The following is a 23,201-nucleotide window of genomic DNA, read 5'->3' as shown; positions in this document are numbered from 1 at the left end:
GATGTTAATTTAGCTAATGTAATGTTAGCTTTATTTAGGAATAATATTAGTTTGAGGCATTATTTTTATATGGAAGGTGTTTATAATTATTTTGATATATGTGGGTGGAAAGGAATAGGTTGGATTCTTATGTTAACGAAAGACTTTGTACAGTGTACAGTGCGTTGATAGGTGAAACGTTAAACCGTAAGGACAATTGCAGACATTCCGGTAAATAGGATGCTCTAATTAGCTACCTTCGTTACGCAACATTGCACAGCCGTCTAATGTGTATCTATCACAAATGCAAACCGCTTCACGGTGAACTACCACCCGCGATGACCTTGCATTTACGATATCCTTCTCAAGGAAATTGAATTCTAAAGAGTTTATCGTTCAAACTCTTCGAGCTGAAGTTAGCGATAAGGTGGAAGATTTTCAGCGAAATTGGGAATACAGGTCGAAAATAGAAAATCGTTTTAAAGTGGTACTAACGTCACCTTATGACAGCAATCCTCGCATACAGACACATACAATCTCCAATAAAAATATTCGAAAATTGCATATTATTTGTATTGAATAATAAAAGTATCGTGTGATCGATACAATAAGATAATAATTAACCAACTGTTTAATGATAGAAATAAACCTCCCATAACTTGTTTTCATAGGGCAGTATTCTTTTCTAAATTTCACATATATTTCACATATATTTAAAAATATGCTCCACATATATTTCACATATATTTAAAAATATGCTCCACATACATTTCACATATATTTAAAAATATGCTCCAAATGTATTTCACATACATTTAAAAATATGTTCCACATATATTTCACATATATTTAAAAATATGCTCCACATATGTTTCACATATATTTCAGATAAGTTTCATATATAATTAACATATATTTAAAATTATGTTCCACATATATTTCAGATAAGTTCCATGTATAATTAACATATATTTAAAATTATGTTCCACATATATTTCACATACATTTAAAAATATGTTCCACGTATATTTCACATACATTTAAAAATATGTTCCACATATATTTCACATACATTTAAAAATATGTTTCACATACGTTTCACCTATATTTAAATTGCAAATTTCTTCAATAAACTGTTATACAGCTCACAACTTTCCCACGATAATGTATTCCCCGCAGCAGTGTTCGAATACCCTCGCCGCCCGCTGTACTTAAAATGCACCTTTCGCGATAACAATTTTCAATGCTTAAGCGATCACCGTAATAGCGATAAGGTAAATACCCCGTCGATGTGTCGTGTATTTACAGGTTGCGCAGTATAAAATGCAGAATGGTATTAAATGGTGACGCGTACAACGACAACGGCGCTCTAAGTGTATGTTAATGATAGCTGCAAGGAAAATTCCCGGCGAATAGCCGGAGCAGACGAGAATTCACAGTGTCCTTAACTTCCTCCGACTAAATAATGAGACATTAAAGCGGTTCGAGTTTCGCTTAATGCACCGAGTATTGGAACGATAATTCTGTCCCGGAAAAATGTGTACATAGGAAATGGGCAATTCCGTTTACGCCGACAGTTCAAAACAATTTTAATGGACCGTGTTTTAGTGTACGGCTTCATTACGTAGGGAATTTATTTCAATCCTTTCCTGGACTACTCGCATAATGGAGCGTTAATACTCTAGGTTGGTCTGACTAATCCTTGATATCTCTACTTTCAGGAATAATTCATTTCTCGCTAATTCCTCATGGATGTTGTTAATGAAATAGCTAGTACTTAATATTAATAAAATACTATTAATACACAGAACCTTATAATAATACTTATCAAAATTTTTGAGAAAGTTTAATTTTTCAAATCAGTCTACTATAATATAAAATACTGTATATATAAAACTGAATAAAACCACCTAAAACTACATAAAACTACATAAAACTATATAAAACTATATAAAACCACCTAAAACTACATAAAACTACATAAAACTATATAAAACTATATAAAACCACCTAAAACTACATAAAACTACATAAAACTATATAAAACTATATAAAACTATATAAAACTATATAAAACTATATAAAAGTTTGACTTTGTTTTCTTTATTCAAATAGAATATTATTCAAATTATGTTTCTTAGTATCTTCCTCCAGATATTCTTCACGTACAAACTTACGAATCCTCGAGACTACCGTTCCTCGCGGAAGTGAAATGCAAGACGCGTTTTAATCTGCATTACAGCTTCCCCAACACGAAACTGTAATATTAGAACACGTGATCCGAGTCCGTCCCTTGGCAGTGTATATTCCCTTTCAGTTTACGCGAACAACGCGTTTAATTAAAAATCCGTTTCCCTTTTACGCCGGCCCGCATTTCGCTCTCCTTCTTTCGCGTTTTCTTCCGCGCACTCTTTGAAACGATAGCCGGCCGTATCTCGAAGCTGCTCGTGTTTAATCTGCTTCGCGTTACCCTTGTTCGTAGAGTTGATAGTTGCCGTGACGATAACGGGGAATGGAGGAAAACACGGCGCGGTGTTAATTAAAACATAGTAGTAATTCGTTGAATGCTTCAGTTCAATCTCGGCCAGCAATTATACACGCCCGGCCGTCGGGGGCTCGACACGCGCGTGTTTTATTCGGCCGCGGAAAGTGTGATTAAATGTCCAATATTTGGAAACACGGCCGCCGAGCGGAAACGTAACGGCGACACTATAAATATATCTGCAGAATTTTAATCATCACGGGGCAGCGTGAATTCGTGATTGGTCGGGATGGTTACGGTGGCCTATGTGATCGATACTAGGTTTGTCCCGGGTTAATATTTTGTTCGTCTAGGAACGACGCTTCGAGCGAGTTTCCTGAAATTTAAATTTTGCTACTGTATACGTAGCGAGAGATGATCGATCCACAATTGTTGTTGGAATTAGTGACTCTTGAAATAATAAATAAGGGAATTACTAGAGAATTTCTTATTATTGTTCTGTTTAAATTTTGCCACTGTATATGTAGCGAGAAATGATCGATCCACGATTGTTGTTGGAGTTAGTGACTCTTGAAATAGTAAGGGGATTACTAGAGAATTCTTTATTATTTTTCTGTTTAAATTTTGCCACTGTATATGTAGCGAGAAATGATCGATCCACGATTGTTGTTGGAGTTAGTGACTCTTGAAATAGTAAGGGGATTACTAGAGAATTCTTTATTATTTTTCTGTTTAAATTTTGCCACTGTATACGTAGCGAGAAATGATCGATCCACGATTGTTCTTGGAATTCGTGACTCTTGAAATAATAAATAAGGGAATTACTAGAGAATTCTTTATTATTGTTCTGTTTAAATTTTGACACTATATATGTAGCGAGAAATGGTCTATCCGCGATTGTTCTTGGAATTAGTGACTCTTGAAATAATAAAGAAGGGAATTACTAGAGAATTCTTTGTTATTGTTCTGTTTAAATTTTGACACTGTATACGTAGCGAGAAATGATCTATCCACAATTGTTCTTGGAATTAGTGACTCTTGAAATAGTAAGGGAATTATTAGAGAATTCTTTGTTATTGTTCTGTTTAAATTTTGAAGAGAAATGATATATATGTGATTGAATCAAATAGGACAGTCCTTGATTAAACAAAGCGTAAAAGTAAATGTAAAAATAAAACAAAGTTTTGTATTGATTGAAAATTTTGATGTTATATTCTGCTCGTCTCATAATGACAGCTTAGTATGATCTAAATTGACGTATCGACAGAGCAGTCGAATCTATAAGGATATTACCAATTGAACGATGAAGGAACTCCAAGTAGAACGAGCCAGCGTTAAATCAGACAGATGACGGAAGCAACTGAAAATAGCGAAGTGACAATCAATCACATTGTACGATCGGATATCTAGTACTCGCAACGGGATAAACAATAATCAAATAATCTCTTTTAAACCGCATCAGTGATATACACCTGTCATTAGTCAGACGAAGCAACTGGAATAAAACAGACTATATTAACACTAGAACAACCAAATGGGTCAAAACGATTCGTGTCGCTTCTTTCGCAATTATGGAAAAGGCACAGACGATTTTCTCATAAATTATTCAATAAATTGATTTAAATAAATACAAGCCAAATATACAGAAATTGAATATTCAATAAATGTGTTTTTACACATTCTATAAAGGAATACAGAATAATCAATTTCGTAATGTTTAATTTTACTTCGAACACTCAAACGAATTCACATCATTTATACAATCTACGCTCTTGTAGCAGTCATGTAAAACAAGAATAGCGACCTTGCCATTGAAAAGCGTAACCAGGTCAAAGGTAACAAGGCATCAGCGGCAGAACAAAAAAAACGGGCCGCGCTGACGGAAAACTCTTAGAAACTCCGCCGTAATTGGACGGATCTCCGCTAAACCGGTTTCCCTGTATCCATCGCGATTCCTTCGCCGGGCAAATACAAATTGTTAAAGCGGCAGGAACTTCCACCGCTAACGAAGCCCCGTCGACGTGGCTCCGTTGATTTCGGGGCGGGTCTCGCCGGAAACTTTTCTGAAACCGCGTGATTCGCTTGATATAAACCGTGGCCCGGCGTCTCGCGGATGAATAATAGCTCGACGTCGTCGGCAGGGAAAAAATAGAGGGAAAAACGTCACCGGCCTGGAAAAGTTTCACGGAGAATTATGCGAGTCCTCTCGGTGTCGAACGCGTCTCTCTCGATGGCCGGGGGGTTTCCATATGCCGCGCAGAGGGTCAGATGGAACTCAAAAAATGTAAAAAGTTAGATGATTCTCCCTCGGATCCGATGATCCTCGATTTTTCGTTAATAAATTCTTGTGGACGATAATTGGGATCGTGACTGATATATGTATCATCGAATCAAACTTTATATAATTAAATACTATAACTTTATATAGTCATAAATATTTATTCTATTTATATAGATATTTATTATATATTTTAATATTTATTCTATTCATATAGATATTTATTACCTATTTTAATATTCATTCTATTCGTATAGATATTTATTATATATTTTAATATTCATTCTATTTATATAGATCTTTACTGTATCCTGTATTTGAAGATATAATAAATATTTATGTAAATATATAAAACACAGTAAATAACTACTAAAAGTCACAATATTAAGTTATTAACAACGAGAATATTATTCGAGTTTCCAGTGACTGACATGAAACCTAATTTTGTGAGCTACATGAAAATTTCCGAAATTTCTTTTATTCTGACCCGTTTCTGAATGCTAATTTTTTGCTACCCAATCGCTTATAAAACCCGGTATAATTAATTGAACTGCACTAATGATAACTGAATATATATCTATTCCCAATAGACGAAACACTTAATTAATACGTAAATTCCATTTTCCAATTTTTCTGATACTTTGGGAAGTGACTCGCACTATTGATCGTTAACACATTCTGTACCGGCTAATCAGAAAACTGAATTCTACAGATGGCAATTTTAATCGGATCAACTTATATCACATACGAAAACTCAGATATCACATTATTATCTAATAATATCTAAATTCGAAATTAAACCAGTTAACTATGTTTGACGAGTATACACGTCACCTTAAAACTCTTAATGGTGCTAACTTTTTCAACGATGGATTATTTATTTTTTGAGACAAACATGTAGTTCTTCTTCGTTTCAATACACTTCATTATTTGATTCTATTGCGCGCACAATGAGAGATTTTTCAAACTAAATTCCACAGTTAACTGGTTAATATTCTGTTAAATTCTGTGGTAATCAGCTAAATTGCATAACTAAATGCCTGTATATAAAAACGAGATTTCTCGTTAACAGTGCGCAATGTGTTAACAATTGATATAGAGCAGCGGAAGATATACCAGCCGTTGTTTCGTTCGAAGTATCGTCAAGCGAACTTCCACGTCCGGCCTTTAAAGTTTCCCGTGGAATTCTGGGACGGCGAGTTCACGGGACGAGTTCGACAGTGAGAAAGCGTTACCGCGGCGAGAGGCGGATGGGAGACGTTCATTTGTGACATACCGTCCCGTGGTAACTGCCGCCGTGGGGAATAAGCGAAGCAAAGTTTTCCTAGGACATTAGAAAAATTAAACTCGAGCAGTTTGTTAGAGTGGCGCTTGTTCCCGGGACGTCGTAAATAGTTGTTTCCATTTTTAGGAATAAACCGATCGCGTTTATGACCCGGGGAACATTTCAACTGGCACTTTCGTTGAGATACCGCTGCGAACGGAAGTTCTTTCAAGACATTAGAAAAATTGAAGTTTCAGGTGGATTGGTTTATTTCAATTTTTTCCCGCCCTTGCGCGCTCTAAATAGTTGCCTCCATTTTAGAGAGTAGGAACATGTTTATGGCTGAGGGAACATTTGCTCTGCCAGTTTCCCGGAAGCATTACGAGCATCTGAAGACTCGATTTAGCATTAAAGAAATTGAACCCTCAAGGGGACTGTCTCTTTGTTCTTAAAGCACAAACAGTTTTTACTTTACGAATATGTAGAATATTACGTTTCTGCGAGAGCTTCGAAGCATTTTTATTAGAATACTACTTTCGAATCAGATAAGCTCAGTTATTCTTTTCTATTCCAATTTATGTTAATCCACTACTATCTTCATTTATATAATTATAGTACAACTAATTTATACTTAACATTGGAACTACCGTACCAGTCAGATCGACTGGTTTCGATTGTTTCATTTCGCAATTATTGATCTCTTAAACGCATTGAATATGCGAAATAATCTTCAGAATAATTTCATTTGAATACTATAATGAATATCTGAAGAAACTGAAAACAATCTATTACAATTTTCATAGAGATTACATATAAGTCGTATTAAATGCACGGTAGTCCTAGTGGTAAACAATCTCCAAATACACAAGCCTTCAAATACTAAAACCAACAGTAAGAAACAAACTCCTACAATCAATACAAAACATTAACAATCAATTCACGGTAGTTCTAATCTTAAAAATCTTCAAATACTAAAGCCAACAGCAAGAAACAAACCCCCGCAAACCAATACAAAACATTAACAATTAATTCGCGGTAGTTCTAATCTTAAACAATCTTCAAATACTAAAGCCAACAGCAAGAAACAAACCCCCGCAAACCAATACAAAACATTAACAATCAATTCGCGGTAGTTCTAATCTTAAACAATCTTCAAATACTAAAGCCAACAGCAAGAAACAAACTCCCACAAACCATTACAAAACATTAACAATCAATTCGCGGTAGTTCTAATCTTAAAAAATCTTCAATACCCAAACCTTCAAATACTAAAACCAACAGCAAGAAACAAACCCCCGCAAACCAATACAAAACATTAACAATCAATTCACTATACCCCACAATAAATGAACAAAACATCCACCGACAAAATGACAATTTAACGCGAAGCTATTCCTAACAGAGCCGTGCGCGACGCAGAAGCAGGAAATTTCCCCGGAGTTACTTAAACGCGCGGCAAAGGGTGTTCCCAGCGCGGCGTGTAATTCGATTTCGCCGCGAATAAGAGTGACAGCGGCCGGACTCCATGATAGCCCGGTATCATGGTAATTCCTCATTCGCACGCCGGTAAACGGACAATGGAATTTCGACGGGCCGCGTTCCCGGGGAACTGTGAACGGCACATGACTTCATCTTGCAGCTGCGACCGTCCTGCGAGTATAATCCCGCGGAATGCTCGGATTACTTCGGTTGTTTGCGGCATTCAGCCGAATCGCAGCCAGGGAAATATTACTTAATTCTTTCACGTCGACGCTTTTGTGCCGTGACGATGAAAAATGCATCGAGGAGTTTTTCAGCCGGAGTCGCGCGACGAACAAAGGAAGGGACCGCAGCCGCGAACGGGTTGCTCGGTTTAATTACTCTCCTTCTTTCAATACCTAGGGGCTGTTAATATTAACCGTTCACGGAGAGTCATTTATTTGAAAGTTAATGCGGCCCTCCCGCTCGTTGTTCCTAATTATCGCATTCGAGACAATGAATTCCGCGGCGCGCCGGCCGGGCGGGCGCCGTTCTGCGCGTACGTCCCCCTTCCCCTCTGCGCCCTTGGTTTCTACCGAACGGAATTACCGTCATTTTAATGCAACCTGCATTTGCAAAATTGCGTCCCGCCGAGCGTACTTCCGCTGAAAACTTCGGGCACCCGGCGAAGGCTAGCCTTAATTATTACACGATCCGGTGATTATGAATCGATTGCACGGGAAATTGTTTCGTCGAGTTGCTGACATCGAATGAAGTTCGAGTGCGAATGGAATATAAATTGAAATTTCACTTCTGCGAGGCAGCTGTGTACGTAGTATTTGACGATGTGTTGTTTAACCCTTTGACGTATGACGTAACAATGCGAAGTTTAATTTGAAATATTAGATATTCAACTTTGTATTTGATTTCAAGCTCTGTATAAACTAACTGTTTTTTGAAATGCATTTCAAATAAAATATTGTAATAACTCTGCTCGAAAGTTTGCCACTGGAAATATTTAACATTTTTCGACGAGATGTAGACGACATTATTTGAAACTAATTTAACAACTCGTGGATGAATTAAGCGACAAAGCTATTTTATTGAAATATTTCTTATAGTAACGCAAAGTTTAATTTAAAATACTGAATATTCAACTTCATAGCTTCGCTGTGTTAAATAAAGTGGTGACTGAGAGTGATCTCTCGAGTGCAAAGTGTTAAGGCCACTTACAGCCTTAACGTTTCGTCCGACCCCTTAAAACCATCGTACTTTTTAGTTTGTATACACTTTTTATGTTTTCTAAGGCTTATTGTACATTTGGTAGTTTTTTCGGAATAATAGGAGCCGTCGTCCCGTTCACAACTTGCAATCGTCCTTACGGTATTACGAGAAGGGACCGTGGCAGCCATAAATCCCTGAACCCATAAGGCCCGCGATTATTGCTGTAGATTTTCTTTGCCTATTGTTTACATCTGGTGTCCAGTCACCAGTATTTTTAACTCTCTTGCCCGTCCGTTAGCATGTGCTACTAAGGCCAAGCGTTTCTTGCTTTTTACCTGCCACGGTCGGCGATTGCAAACGGGACGAATTAGTTATTAACTTTAGCAACTAGGAAGACCAGAAGGGAAGGGACTGTGTCTCCCTTCCACAACCATTTTAGATCGAAAAGGGCCAACCAGAACGTCTTCACCCCCGCGAAGACGACATTGCGGAGGTGTCGTCGAAGACGATTCTGGGAGGCCCAGTGAGTCGAGAATCATAGTTGGAAACAAATAGTCAAACAAGCAAATAAAGAGCATCGAACATATTTCGAGTCACTACACTGATTTTCACAAGTAAATACAGTCCACTTCACAAACCTAAAAATTCGCACAAAGTTAACTCGGCGTGCGACGTACTAGTTTAACTACCGAACAACGTCGGTGGAAAACAAGGTACACGACACAAAGGGTTAATAATTTATTTGACACGCGCCGCTGATTTCGTGTTGTGTGCGATAGAAAGTAGACAATGGCGGAGCAGACGCGAGAGCACTGTAGGTTTGCTGTCTCATGACACGGGGAGAGTAGTTGTCAGCGGTTATGCAAATAGGGTACACGCTCGTTGCATCGTAAGTGAACAAATCTGGTGTTTATGCGGCGAACAATTCTATACGTGCGTTTAGCGAGTCAAGTTGGTGTGGGTCGGTGATTAGCCAGGTGTATTGTGCAGGCTAATGTCTGAGGAAACGGGCGATATACGTACGTGAATGATTCGTGAAAACAATATGGATCAGTGAGTGGATAGGAATCCACGTTAGCGATTGCTTTTGACAGTAGGTTAACGGCGGATTAGGTCGAGTACATGTCAGTGACTTTGAAGCCAGTAGTGTAGATCAGCGGTTGAACGAATCACATTAACAGACTAACGATTGGATTTGATAGTAGAATAGACCAGTGGTCGTTCAGACAAAGTAGACGAAGGATTAGTTCACCAATAGAGGTCGACGTAGACAATTAGTGAAATTGGTTAAGCAATATCTACTAACACATTGCGTACTGGTAACGAGAAATCTTGGTTTTATATAAAGACACTTAGCTATGCAACTTCGCCAATTACCGCAGCATTGAAGAAAATATAAAATTTCATTCGAATTGATCATCTATTTAAAATATATTACAATATGATATCTGAGTTTTTCTATGTACAGTGATATAAGTTGACCTCAGTGAAAATTGCCATCCGCGCAATTCAGTTTTCTGAAAATTAGCCAGCATGCAATGTGTTAACGTCACGCTAGGAACAAATTAAAATAGATTAACCCTTCGTAGATGAAGAATTTAAAAAGTATTCAAACTATTTCCTACGAGAATTAGAAATGATCTGTTATTGTTAACGCCAGAGTTATGGATGAATCTTTTAAACATTATTCCTTAACAGTTTAAGTCGATTTTGATTGACGCAATCACGAGAATATACATTATTGTACGATATATCCTTTTTATTGACACGTAAACGTACACACAGGTTACAAACGATTGTGAATATATAACGGACTTCTGCGCCTAATTACAATTAACGACTATTTCGACGGATACCACGACTTTTTCATATTCTGACAGCGATCCGTTCCGACTGCTATTATTTTACGGAATGTCAGTGTCGCTCGCATGCCAGCCCTATATATTATCCTGCAGCGCTTGTTTTGCGCGGATCGCAGCCAGGCGTGATCGACCTCTCGGTCGGAGATCCGGTTGGTTTTTATGTGATTCGACCTTTACTCCTAAACATCGCGAACCATGCCCGTGCCCCATACCGATAACTATTCCGTCGCAATGCACTACGGCGCGAGTTTCTTTCGCGTTATTAACATCTACATTACAATTCCCTGTTCTTGAAGCTCTAATTTCTGCGAGCTGTTTGAACAAACATGTAATCTATTTATTTCATTTTCCATAGCAAAGTGGCGAGTAAAATTCAGTAATTAATTAACTTAAACTTTTATATAGAGGGTAAGTTAACACTGACCATACTGGGAACCGATCAAACGATTGGATTTAAAATTCTGCGTTTCCTTTTGCTGATTAAATTTCCTATCAATTCCTATATTGTCCGATTAACCCTTCGCGGACGAATGTCGACATTTCGGCGAGATGAAACGTTCATATTTGGAAGACTGAGTCGCAGGCGAATGATTCAATTACTCGTACAGCAAGAGATTAGCATGTAGTTTCTGTGTTTGCTGTTATTTAAGCAATCAATATACAATTTAGCTTCATCTGTTGAAGGTTTCCTACATTTCAAAGAATCTTCGTAAAGGGTTAATTGTCTTTTCAGCGTATCCATCCTTTGTTTCTGTCTCCACTAAAAAAGATTTATCATCTAATCTGTTCATCTCTATTTTGTAGCCAATTATTTGACTAGTTTAAATTCTATGATTCTAACGCACGCCATTCACGAGTACACTTATCCCCAAAGGGTACCAATCTCGCAACAACAATACACAAAGATCCAAATAAATCCTACCTTTGATAAAATCCACCGCCATCTCCAGCCCGTAAGTGTCCTTATCGCAATCATCCAAAATATGCGCGCCGATCTTGACGCCGGGCACGATCTGCTTCTCGTTCAGCCAGTCCAGCGTGTACAGCATAGCTTCCAGCGCCTGCACGCCACCTTGAGGCATCACCGGGCCGCAGGTGTGCGTGTCCTCTCTTTCGTGGACCATCATCAACCCGCCCAGCACCAGATCACCTTCCACCACGGCGCTGTGCTTCACGGGCCACGGGTTGTCCCTCTCCGAGTCATGGGACGAGGCGTTATCGGACCCAGCGGACTCATCCCCGAAACTCAGCCTAACGTAATCCTCATTATCCAGTCCCGTGACCATCATATCTACATCGGACCTGTCGTCCTCGATGCCGCTAGCAGTGATCCAAGCTTCGACGTCCCGATCCTCTATCGGCCAGCTAGTGACGTCATCCGGCGAGTAAATCACTCCCTCGTACATCTCGCTAGTTACCGTTTGATCCCGGTCCCCGATTAATTCCGTCGTCCGCGCGGACCGATCGACAACCTTCTGCTCCCCGGAATCGATCTTCCCCGACGTGACGGCCAATACCCCGGCGACGTTGACGTCGATACCCGTCGGTCCTGTCAGCGCGTGCAAATTCGACGAGTCCTCCGTCGGACGGTTGGCCCCGCCGCTCCCGTAGGAGGATCTGGATTTCCTCTCGTTTCGGCCGTGCAGCTGCTCCGCGGGGCTACCCAGAGGCTCCAATCTTTCAGCGACGACCCGTCCGTCTTCCGCCGACGGATTAACCTCATTCCGCGTTCCATTATCCGTCGACCCACGATCCCGGCGAAATCCGACCGGTTCGTTATCCCCGATCCCGTCGCCGATCGCCCCGCCGTTTCCCGTCGGCCCGCCGAAAACAATTACCGGCGCGTCCGCCTCTGGCCCATTAAGCTTTTCGCCGGAATTCGCGGCGCGACGCTCGGTCGCTAACGAGATCGATCCGTTCGACGCGGACCAGCGAACAAGTGTCGATTCGTCTGCTTTTTCTACGCTCGCCGGACTTTCCAGGGGATTCCCGCGGGATTCGCGGTTGCCTTCCGAGGACGAGAGTCTTTCCAAGGTTTCCGTCGAGGCGAGAGGGTCTTGCGTGGTGTTTGAATTTTGGGGAGTCTTCGAAGGGTTTTCGTTTGATTTGCTTGACGTTTCGGGATTCTTCGGAGGATTTTCTTTTGAGTTGTTTGAGTTTTGGGGACTTATTGGAGGATTTGCTGGGAGGTTTCCTGTCGGGATGTTTGGCTGGATTTCTTGGGAGATTCTGGTGATTAGACGACGGTCGGAGAGGGTTCTATTGGTTCGAGTGTTAGTGAGGTTTTTCAGGTAAGGGTAATTTCCGACTGCAGCCGAGCCACGTTCGGAATCCGCGAGCGCGTTCCGCGGGCTCTTTGTTACGTCCGTCGATCCTTTTATCGACGAGGCAGCGCTCGAGTCTCTCGAATCATCTTTGTCTAGCCGGCTCTGTTCTTCGCTCATCTGTGCGGGTCCTTTATCTTCGGGATCTTTATTTGTATTGTCGCTCGGGAAATAAGGGGATTCTTCGTTCGGTCCGCTTCGATTATCCGTTCGATCACTTTGCTCGCTTAATTTTCTATTGTTCGCGATATTGCTGCCGATGAACCCTTTCTTATGGATATTTTCATGTTCCTCGTTTTTACCCGCTGAAGTTTCCTTTTCACTGTGATTTATAGCCGAGGTGGATTCTTTATTTAACATTGTTAGATTACTCTGGTCCGTAATAGCTTGATCACTTAATGGTACATCAATTGTTGCATTGTTGCCCGTATAATGTTCAATATCAGAATTCATGGAATAGTTGGATACATTATTCGACACACTTCTCTTATCGTCATTGCTTTCTCCGTTCAATATTAAATTATAACTTTCATAATCTTCCCGGTGTACCCCAGCAGAATGTCTGCTTTCGTTTTTCTCCCGATTATAATTCATCGAATAATTGGACTTATCGTTCGACACATCGCCATCCCTTTCTAACTCACGTCGTTCATTACTGGTATCATTACTTCCCATAAAATCGTCCTGGTAATGTTCAACAAACTGCCCGAATTTTTCACCACTCCTCGCCAATCCATTAGCCTCGAGATCTCCGTTCATGTCGTAACTCGAAGAATAACTAGATCTCCCAATTATTCTTCGATCATCCCCGCCGCCCACCTTTAAATTTTCCACCGCGCCAGGTGCACAATCTCCTCTCAAACATCGCCATTCCTCATCCTCCCTCCCGCCCCCATCGCCATCATCCACCCCGCCATTCTCATTGACAACATAATTGGATCTATCCGTTGAAGCCTCCCGATTGCCCTTATCTTCATCGTTCAGTCCACTCAGCTTCACATTTTTATCCTCGCAATCTATCCCGCTATCTCCCTCGGCGCACCCCAGATTTCCTGCGCCGCCCACTGCTTCCGCAACCCTTAAACCCTCGTTAGCACCTACACTTCCAGATTGATCTTTCACTGCTGCATCCCCGGCCATTACCTTTAATTCCACATCCTTGACAGCCTTCCGTCCCCCAAACTCAGCGTTCACCTTAGAATCCTCCGATGCGTTAAAACCCGCATAAGAGTCATCAGACTTGTTAGAGGATGCGCCACCTTCATCATCCAGCAGCTCACGTCCTCCGCCAAGTGCATCAGAGTCGAACGTGTCGCTGGTACCATCGAGTTTCCCGTTTCTTAAGATCGAAGGAGCTTCTTCCAGTCCATTGGACATCGAACGAGCATTGCCGATAGCGCTTGCAGTCCGATCAGTCGAACGGGGACTCTTATTGTCTACAAGATCCTCGTTCTTCGCCTTTAATCTCCGCTTCGACGAGACATCGCGCACACGTGCAGCATCTGTCGCTGTCCCCGTCGATTCGCAAGACGCCGGGACGCGACACCGCACCTGCCAAGAACCCGAATGTCCCGGATCCCCGTTCCCAACCCCCCGCGAAACGCGCTCAGCGGCCGCCGAGTGGAACTGCGAGCCGGATCCGGCGAAGTTTACGCGAGTTTCGCGTGCGCTCGGCGGGCTGGAAGTTAATGGGTACCGTTCATCCGTGATTTTAATGTGTCTGCGGTGCCTGCGCTTGCCGTTAATCAGATTGTACAGCGTTTTATCCTGCTGGCTGAGTCTCGACCTTAGGAAGTTCGGGAACAGGCGACGCTGTTCTCCGTTGATCTTGCTTGTTGGTTTTTCCGACGTCTCACCATCCACTTCTTGTATCAACCGACGTGTTGTTTGCTCTCCGTGATCACCGAATTTCGACACGGATCTCTCTCCGACGCGAAAGGTCTCCACTATCGGCAGCGCGGCGCTCTCTCTCGCGCCGTCGATTTTACCGAAAGTGTCCCTGTCGATCGAATAAAAACCATTCTCCCTCCTCGGTTCATCCGAACTTCCAATATTCCTTTTTGCTGATGCGCCTGCAGTTAATTGGTACTCATCCACTTCTTGCTCTCCGTGGACATCATCAATTTTGTTGAGCCCCGCGTAACGCTCTCCAATATGGGGGCTCCTCGAGATTTCAGGGAACACAGTGTTTTTACGCTCTCTATCAGCCACATCAAATTTTCCCGACTCTATCGCTCGATCCTCCGAGCTGGCTCTCGTTCCAGCTTCGCCTAGGTACCTCGTCACCGAGTCATCATCGCGGAGACTGCCGTCGACGTGACTGAAATATCGATGGCCCCGGTACGCCAGATTCTTCTGCGAACTCCTTCGCTCCCTTCCCCGGCCGGTTCCTCTTTTACTGCTTCGCACCGTCGCCCCAGCGATCCCGGAGTCCCCACGCGTCACGTCGTCGCTCCTCCCGGGCGAGATCTTCATCGCGCCGCGGGAAATCCACGACGATAAACGTTGCTCGCCTGAAACTTGCTTCCCAGCCGGCATCTGTCTCCGAGAATCCTCCAGCGATCGAGAGTTATTAGATCCACTGGCCTCTATCGAAGGTCTAAGGTCGCCTCTTAGTTTCTCGTACGCATGCTTAAACGGACTTTCTCCTTTGTATCGTTCTTTGGAAATTGCTACTTTGGCAGTTGGCTTCTCCTGAGAGAGCCCGCGCAGCTTGTATTCCTCCGCAGACAGCCCATTGAGCTTCGATCTGTTCGTAACAAGTTTCTTAACCTCAGATTCTTCCGTCGATACTCCGTCTTTGAACTTGGAACTGTCCACAGAGGAGCCATCGAACTTTTCTGCTGCAGAAGCTCCATCGAGTTTAGCTTCTTCTATAGAGAGTCCATCTTCGAATTTGGAATCTTCTACTGAGGATCCGTTGAATGTTGATTCTTCTGCAGACAGTCCATCGAGTTTAGCTTCTTCTGTAAAGATTCTATCTTCGAGTTTAGAATCTTCTACAGAGGATCCATTGAAAGATTCTTCTGTAGAAAGTCCATCGAGTTTAGCTTCTTCTGTAAAGATTCCATATTCGAATTTCGAATCTTCTACAGAGGATGCATTTAACACAGATTCTTCCACAACACGTCCGAGTTTAGCTTCCCTTATAGAGAGTCTACCTCTGAATCTCGAATTTCCTACAGAGGCTCCATCGATCGACTCTTCGCCGGAAGATCCAAACTTTCTTCCAGAGGCTCCACTGTTAATCTTGTATTTTTCACCAGAAACTCCACTCAACTTCCCTTCCTCCGCGGGAGATCCATTAAATCCATCCTGTTCTACAGACGATCCGTTCGCGATGTTGGATCCGTCTACGGAAGCTGCATCGTCCTCGGACCCTCCCACGGCGTCTCCATTCACAAGCTTAGCTTCCTCCGCGGGCGGCCGTCTACGATTGTTTTTTGCTTCGGCGTAGATAGCGTCGACAGGATTTGCATGTCGGTTGGACCGTCGCCAGGGGATTGCTACCGAGTCGGTCGGTTTGCCGTTTTTGCTGGATTCGGGCCGGTTGTTCCGGGGCGGACGCGGTACAGGGTCTGCGGCAGTATTCGGTGTACCGTCGCGAAATATGCTAACCGTTCCGTCGTCGTTCGTTCCCGCGCGATGGGCGGGTTGATTAGCCGGGTAAGCTGCTTTGCTGCGGTTCGCCCGGTGTTCGGGGTGCTCATAAACGGCCGGGAACGGTTCTCTCGCTGAACTGTGACGTAGAATAGGCAGCACCGTCGAAACGGCCAGGACGGCCAGCCAACAGTTGTTTCGACGCATCACCTTTCTCCCGTGGCGGTCATGTCCTGATCCTGGAACGAGAATAATTCGGGACCGTTCAGAATCGGCGAGCTGAGGCTGCGTCACGGGCGTCGCCGCTCGAATTGAAATTCGTGCATTGATTGTCGGGTGATAGTTAATATGAATGTCAGAATCGTTTCTTATAAATATTGTAGTATCTAGAATATTTATTGTAGGATGAATGGTTTGTTGTGCGTGCGTAAGGGCGACCAGGTCGTATTGCGACGGACCGGCGCCGGGATGTTTGGAAAATGGTGTGACTGCGTTTAGAAAATCTCGAGTGGCTGAAAGAATGCGAGGAAGAGTGTCTGGAACTGAGCGACTGGACCGTGAGAAAGGCGTGTACGTGACTGCGTGAATTTTGACTATGGACGAAAGATGCGAGTGAGAACGGTGCAAGGGTGAGGAAGACAGAGCGAATGGGGGTGTGTTAAAAGCGGGTGGGAAAGCGTGCGAGAAGGACATTTTGGTGAGAGACAGCGGAGGACATTTTTGTGCGTGATAGAGTCGTGTGTTGGCCTTCGTGGTATTAAGTTGTATTTTTACGTGTTGTCCACATTGTTTCTTTATCTCATTAAATACATATATATTGTTTCCTAATTCTCTTTTTACTGAAGATCCACATTTTCAATATCTAATAGCAACCACTATAATATATTGCTGTGAGAGTTGTGTAAAAATGGTAAACCGGTTGATAGAATTACCGAGTACTCAAAGTGTCTTTTGAAATTTCTTTGGAAAAGTTGAAGGAATTTCTTGAGATTTTAATTGGTATATTTTAGTTTAGGTATTGCTAAATCTGGTTGTTTAATCGTTTCTTAAAGAAGTGTGTTGTAGATTTGTAATAATTGGAAAAATTAGGAATTGGTAATTTCGACTCACCTGGTAGTTCTAGTGTTAAAGTTTGTTTGTATGCGTTTGAGAGAATGGGGAATATTGATGCTTGGAAAGGTGAGGTTGATTATATGGGAATTTTATTTTCTCAGTGAAGTGGGAATGTTGAATGGAAGTTTTGTGGTAATTGTGATTAGTGCAAGGAGTGAAATTTCCTTTGGGATTATAGTTTGATTGGGTTGGTGTTTGTATTTATTTTTATGCTTGTTCGTACTGTATTGGTATGAGTTCGTGAAACTGTTCCTCGTTGCCGAGAATATCTTGTAGTTTCAAATCTAAATTTTCAAATTTGAGGTTTAAACCCTAAATCTTCGCGATCACGCGTGTCTTATCCACGCTGGAGATTGAAGTGTAGTAACACGGTTACGACAGGAACGTGACTATCTTCTTTAAGCGAATTTCACCGGCGCTCTCTCCCTTTGTTGGTGTTTTTCAATATTTCTTCGCGGTGAGAGGTTTTCAATTAACGGTACTCTGGCTTTCGTATGCAGATATCATGATAGCAGCGTGATTAATCATTAGACAGCCGGATTTAATGCATTCTCCGCATTCGAGAGCGTGCGAGGACGTAATGAAACACACAGTTTCACTGAAATATGAAATACTGTTCATAATTCTATCGCGATAACAATGCATGTAACAAAGAAATCATATTCTTATCAACTCTGTTGCAATCCTAACATTTCTTTCAACCCATTTTCATTCATATCTTTTTATTTCTTTAATATTACTGCAATTTTCATCTTTCATAATCCTTTTCAATTTCAGTTTACAGACCTTGAGACATTTTCCTATCTAAAAATTGATATCTAATAAAATCTCTAAAAATATTTATATTATTTTTGCATCACTAATGTTACTGCAATCTTCAGCTTTCATAATTCTTTTCAATTTCAGTTTACAGATCTTGAGACATTTTCCTATCTAAAAATTGACATCTAATAAAATCTCTAAAAATACCTGTATCATTCCTTTCTCAATGTTACCTCAAACGTATCATTAAGTTGAAATCACCAAGATTGACCTCGAAATTTTGTGAATTGACAAGTCTTAAAATATCCATAGTTTGGATCTTTATAACAATCTGCAGCCTATTAATCGTACAAAATCCAAGGAATACTCCGACTGGGGCGATGTATTTTCGATTGGCGAACGGAATTGCTTATCCATTAAACAGGAATTGTTAAAACGGCCATTGATGACGCGCGAGGTAACCGCGGCTGACCATCAGCTCCGGTTAGGCTTGGAATATTGCCATTAGGCCTGCCGCGGCAAAGATGAACGACGAAATGTCTCGTTATTCAAACCGGTGGCCCCGTCACTGTGTGTGTGTCTTTCGGCATGGCTGGCACGCTGCCAAATTACGATTCCATTCGCGGAAGATGCTCGGCCGCTGACGTTCGTCTGTCAGAATAAGCCGCGTTGATTGACTTCCTCCCTGTTCGCGATTCTCAATTCAGTCTTTAACTCGAACTTCGGTCGAACTGATCGAATCATTAACTTTACTTCAATGAACGCTGATCCAATTGATTTCGATTTTTGAAACATTGAAATTCATGTGGCACGATTCTTATCGGTTTCTTATGAATACTTTTTACCAAGAAATCTCGCATGGCGTTCATCCAATTGATTTTGGTTTTTGCATAATTAGAATTCATTTGATACGATTTTTATCGTTCTTTTGTGAATCCACATTTCCACCAAGAAATCTCACGTGACGTACATCCAATTGATTTTGATTTTTGAAACATTGAAATTTATTTAACGCGATCTTTATCGTTCTTTTGCGAATACGTATTATGACCAGGAAATGTAAAATGACGTTCATGAAACTGATTTTAAGTTTTGCAAAATTAAAATTTATTTGACACGATTTTTTATCATTCCTTTGTGAATACATATTTTACTAAGAAATCTGAAGTGACATTTGTACATTTAGATGCGAAGAAATAAAAATAGATTCATTTTGCCGTTATTTGTTAATTTAGAAGAAAATACAAAATTGTAGGACATAATTATTAAGTTCCAATTTTAAGATTCCTCTTGACAAATTCCGAGAAACTTGTATTAAGATCATTTTCTATAAATAAATGAAAATTGTCCTTAAAAATTAGAAAAACAGATTCCTCGACATTTGAGCAGTTAATATTTCTGCATTCAATTTTATTTGTAAATTTATAAAATTGATTATTATTATTTAGAATAATCGCAAAATAAGAATCTTGAAGCTGATCATTTCGTCTCGTGCGGTAGTTGTGTTAAGTGAATCGGTCAGTGGAGAATAAGGGAATAATTGAAATTAATATACAGATTATTTTAAATTTCTTTTTCACGTGGAAGAATATTCAGATCGATAACAGGTCTCGATGGGTCAAACGGGAGGTAATATTTATTCGGAATTGATAGAGCCTTTATTTGCCGGCGCTCTATAAAGCAGAGAGAAATTTATTCCGCATCAAGTGTTCGCTGTATCCGAGACGTTGACTTTGTGCCGTTAGAGCGAGGCTATTATTGATTTCTTTGTGAACCTGTAGCGCGATATTCGCGAAATAATTGAATTCTTTATAACACTGTTTCGCCTATTTATTATAGCTTTATAAATTTCTCCTCGTATCCTCATTCCATTTTACAAATTCACTTTGCAAGCTACTGTTTTATAAATTTATTTTGTTGGCTTATATTTTATACACTGCTTCACGGCCCCGTCTTTTACGAACATACTTTGTAGGCTCGCATTTTATAAATTTGTTTTATGGCCCTGTGTTTTATGGACACACTCTCCACGCTTGTACTTTACGGATTTATTTTGTAGGCTCGTACTTCGCGAATTTATTTTATACATCCATATTTAAATTTGCTTTATGGGCCAATAGTTTGCACCGTTACTCCATAAACTTATATTTTACGAACGTCCCTTTTAGGCGCATATTTTTCAATTATATTTTATCTTTCCGTCGACGAGTACTTCGTACATTCTTCCCATTATTCATTCTAACAAATATCTTTTATTCTTTTCAGCACCAATGACGATTATTATTCTGCTTTTTTATGTTATTGTATCGTAGAACAAAGAGAAACTTTCATTCGACATTATAGTGGAATTTTTGGATCATTTAGAAGTTCAGGTAATTAGACGATTTTTAGAATTTTAAATCCTTTTAACTCTTTCTGTGGATCCTAGGTGACTCGGTAATAGGTGACTTTCATTATTGTCGCAGCAATCGTTTGAATACTTTCTCCTACACATTAAACGTTTTCAAATCTTATTAGCACAAAATTTTGATTTTTCCAATGAAAATCATTCTGTATAGCAGGGACTGCTTTGGCAACCTCCAATTTTCATGAATGTAATTTGCTTATCACACTGAAAAATGTCTAGTAATTTTTATTCTCATACTGTTCGCACAGAATGTATTATTACAAAATTTCAATTCTTCAAATAAAAATCATTCTATATACTATAGATGATTTACCAACGGTAACCTTCAATTTTCGTTACGCGAATAGTCGAATTTGGGATTTCGTCCACAGACGTCCACACTCTACGACTCGCGGATTCATGAATGTAATTTGCTTCTCTCACTGAGAAATGTCTAGTAATTTTTATTCTCATACTATTCGTACGGAATTTATTATCACAAACTATTGATTCTTCAAATAAAAATCATTCTACATACTATAGATGATTTACCAACGGTAACCTTCAATTTTCATTGTGCGAATAGTCGAATTTGGGATTTCGTCCGCAGACATCCACATTGTACGATTCGCGGATTCATGAATGTAATTTGCTTCTCTCACTGAGAAATGTCTAGTAATTTTTATTCTCATACTGTTCGCACAGAATATATTATTACAAAATTTCAATTCTTCAGATAAAAATCACTCTATATACTATAGACTTACCAACGGTAACCTTCAATTTTCATTGCGCGAATAGTCGAATTTGGTATTTCGTCCGCAGAAGGCCGCGCTGTGTCCGACAGCGACTGTGTAAAACAGTCTGCAGGCAAGGAGACACGCGTCGAGGGTAAATTAGGACCAGCAAAGCGTTAATTTCCACTGCCGCATTCACGCTTAATAACATCGGGCTCGCGAGCACGCACTCGCGTTCGCAAGCTGTTGAATCCGGTGTCAACCAGCAGACGAAGCAGCTTACAACTATCCCCAACTCTTGGCGACCGGGTTCGAACACAAATCGCCCGGGGGGTCTCTATCCTTGCGAAACTTGGATTACGTAAGCTCCTCGAAAGCGAGACACGCGTCCTACCCTAATGCCGATTCCCCCGGCTAAACATCAGCTGGGGCGTCCCGAGATTGCGATTCGAAACGTTTAACGTTGTCCTGCCGGGGGAAGGACAACAGCGTTCACGATTGATAGGATTGAATCGTTTCGGGACGGGGAAGAAAGGGAAAGTTCATTTCTGGCCCCCGGGGGCTATAAGGTACGCGGCCGTGTTTGTTTCGGTGAAATTGATAAAATCGACGACATTCGGGTGAAAGCGGCGGCGGGGGAGGAGACTTCATTGATAGCCGTTGATCCGCTAAACGGGCTGCGTCGGGCGAGATTGCTGACCATTAACTCCGTGGATGTCGTGGGGTTCGTTTCTGCTTGTCTCCGATATTGTGCTCTACGAGTATTGCTCGTCCTGCTACGGCACGACTGACGGTTATTGATGGATTGGAAGTTGGAGTTTAATCTGGGGAAGTTCGAGGATTTGGTTAACGGTAAACCTACCGAACTTAAACCGTTTCAGTACGAAATTGAATTATGTACCGAGATGTTGAATATTTGAGAACATTATGTATAAGTCTCTCATTGTTCGAGTGATTAAATTACTTGCAGCTGTCGATTTTAATTTAAGCTTTCAGAGAGTTAATTCAATCTATCAATATACATTCTTTTCTATTTCTGTTTCGATACAAAATTGAATTATGTACCGAGATCTGAAATATTAGAAAACATTATGTATCAATCTCTCCTTATTCGATTAAATTACTTGCAGCTGTCGATTTTAACTTAACCTTTCAAAGAGTTAATTCAAACTATCAGTATAAATCCCTATCCATATCTTCTTACATAATTCTCACCTCACAATATTTAAAATCACAATAGAAAAATAATACTAGCGCCATATAAATGAACCGTTCATTTCAAAAGCGACTTAAACCCATTTTCCAAAAAACCAATCGTTACAATACCTACAATTCCATACAACCTTCTCATTCTTTAATAGTCCATTAATCTTCCCCAAGCGAGCTTAAATCACTTTCAAAATAAACTCAAATAAACATAGACAAAGCACACCCAAGAAAACTATCACGAAAGTAAATCCTTCCAGTAAATAAAGTCCTAAAGCAACTTTCAACATCCAAAAAAAAAAAAAAGAAAAAACAAACGTAAAGAACTCGATCCCCGGATTCCCAGCGTCTCCTTGATATGCGGTGTATCGAGACACCTAAAACCTCTCATTCCCGGCCCCAACGTTGTCGATGCGCGTCACGAACCGCCGGAATGTTTACACCCGGCCCACGAAATCGCAAAAACTACCCGGCCCCCCGAATTTCGCGGCTTATCGACGCGTTCGTCGGTTCCCGCGCTCGCAGG

General features: G+C 41.0%; 1 protein-coding gene across 1 annotated transcript in view; it reads right to left on the bottom strand.

Annotated features, from left to right (window-relative positions):
• The window catches only part of Glurb (metabotropic glutamate receptor B), a 272,556-nt gene extending 260,217 nt beyond the window's left edge, over positions 1–12,339 (bottom strand). The window contains exon 1 of the mRNA XM_031988488.2: positions 11,470–12,339. Within this exon, the coding sequence (XP_031844348.2) occupies positions 11,470–11,953 (484 nt within the window). The 5' untranslated portion in view covers positions 11,954–12,339. The remainder of the gene's footprint in view (positions 1–11,469) is intronic.
• Positions 12,340–23,201: the final 10,862 nt, after the last annotated feature.

Source organism: Nomia melanderi, chromosome 1, assembly GCF_051020985.1.
Source record: "Nomia melanderi isolate GNS246 chromosome 1, iyNomMela1, whole genome shotgun sequence".
Classification (NCBI taxonomy): Eukaryota; Metazoa; Arthropoda; class Insecta; order Hymenoptera; family Halictidae; genus Nomia; species Nomia melanderi.
This window is presented reverse-complemented; position numbering and strand designations above follow the sequence as displayed.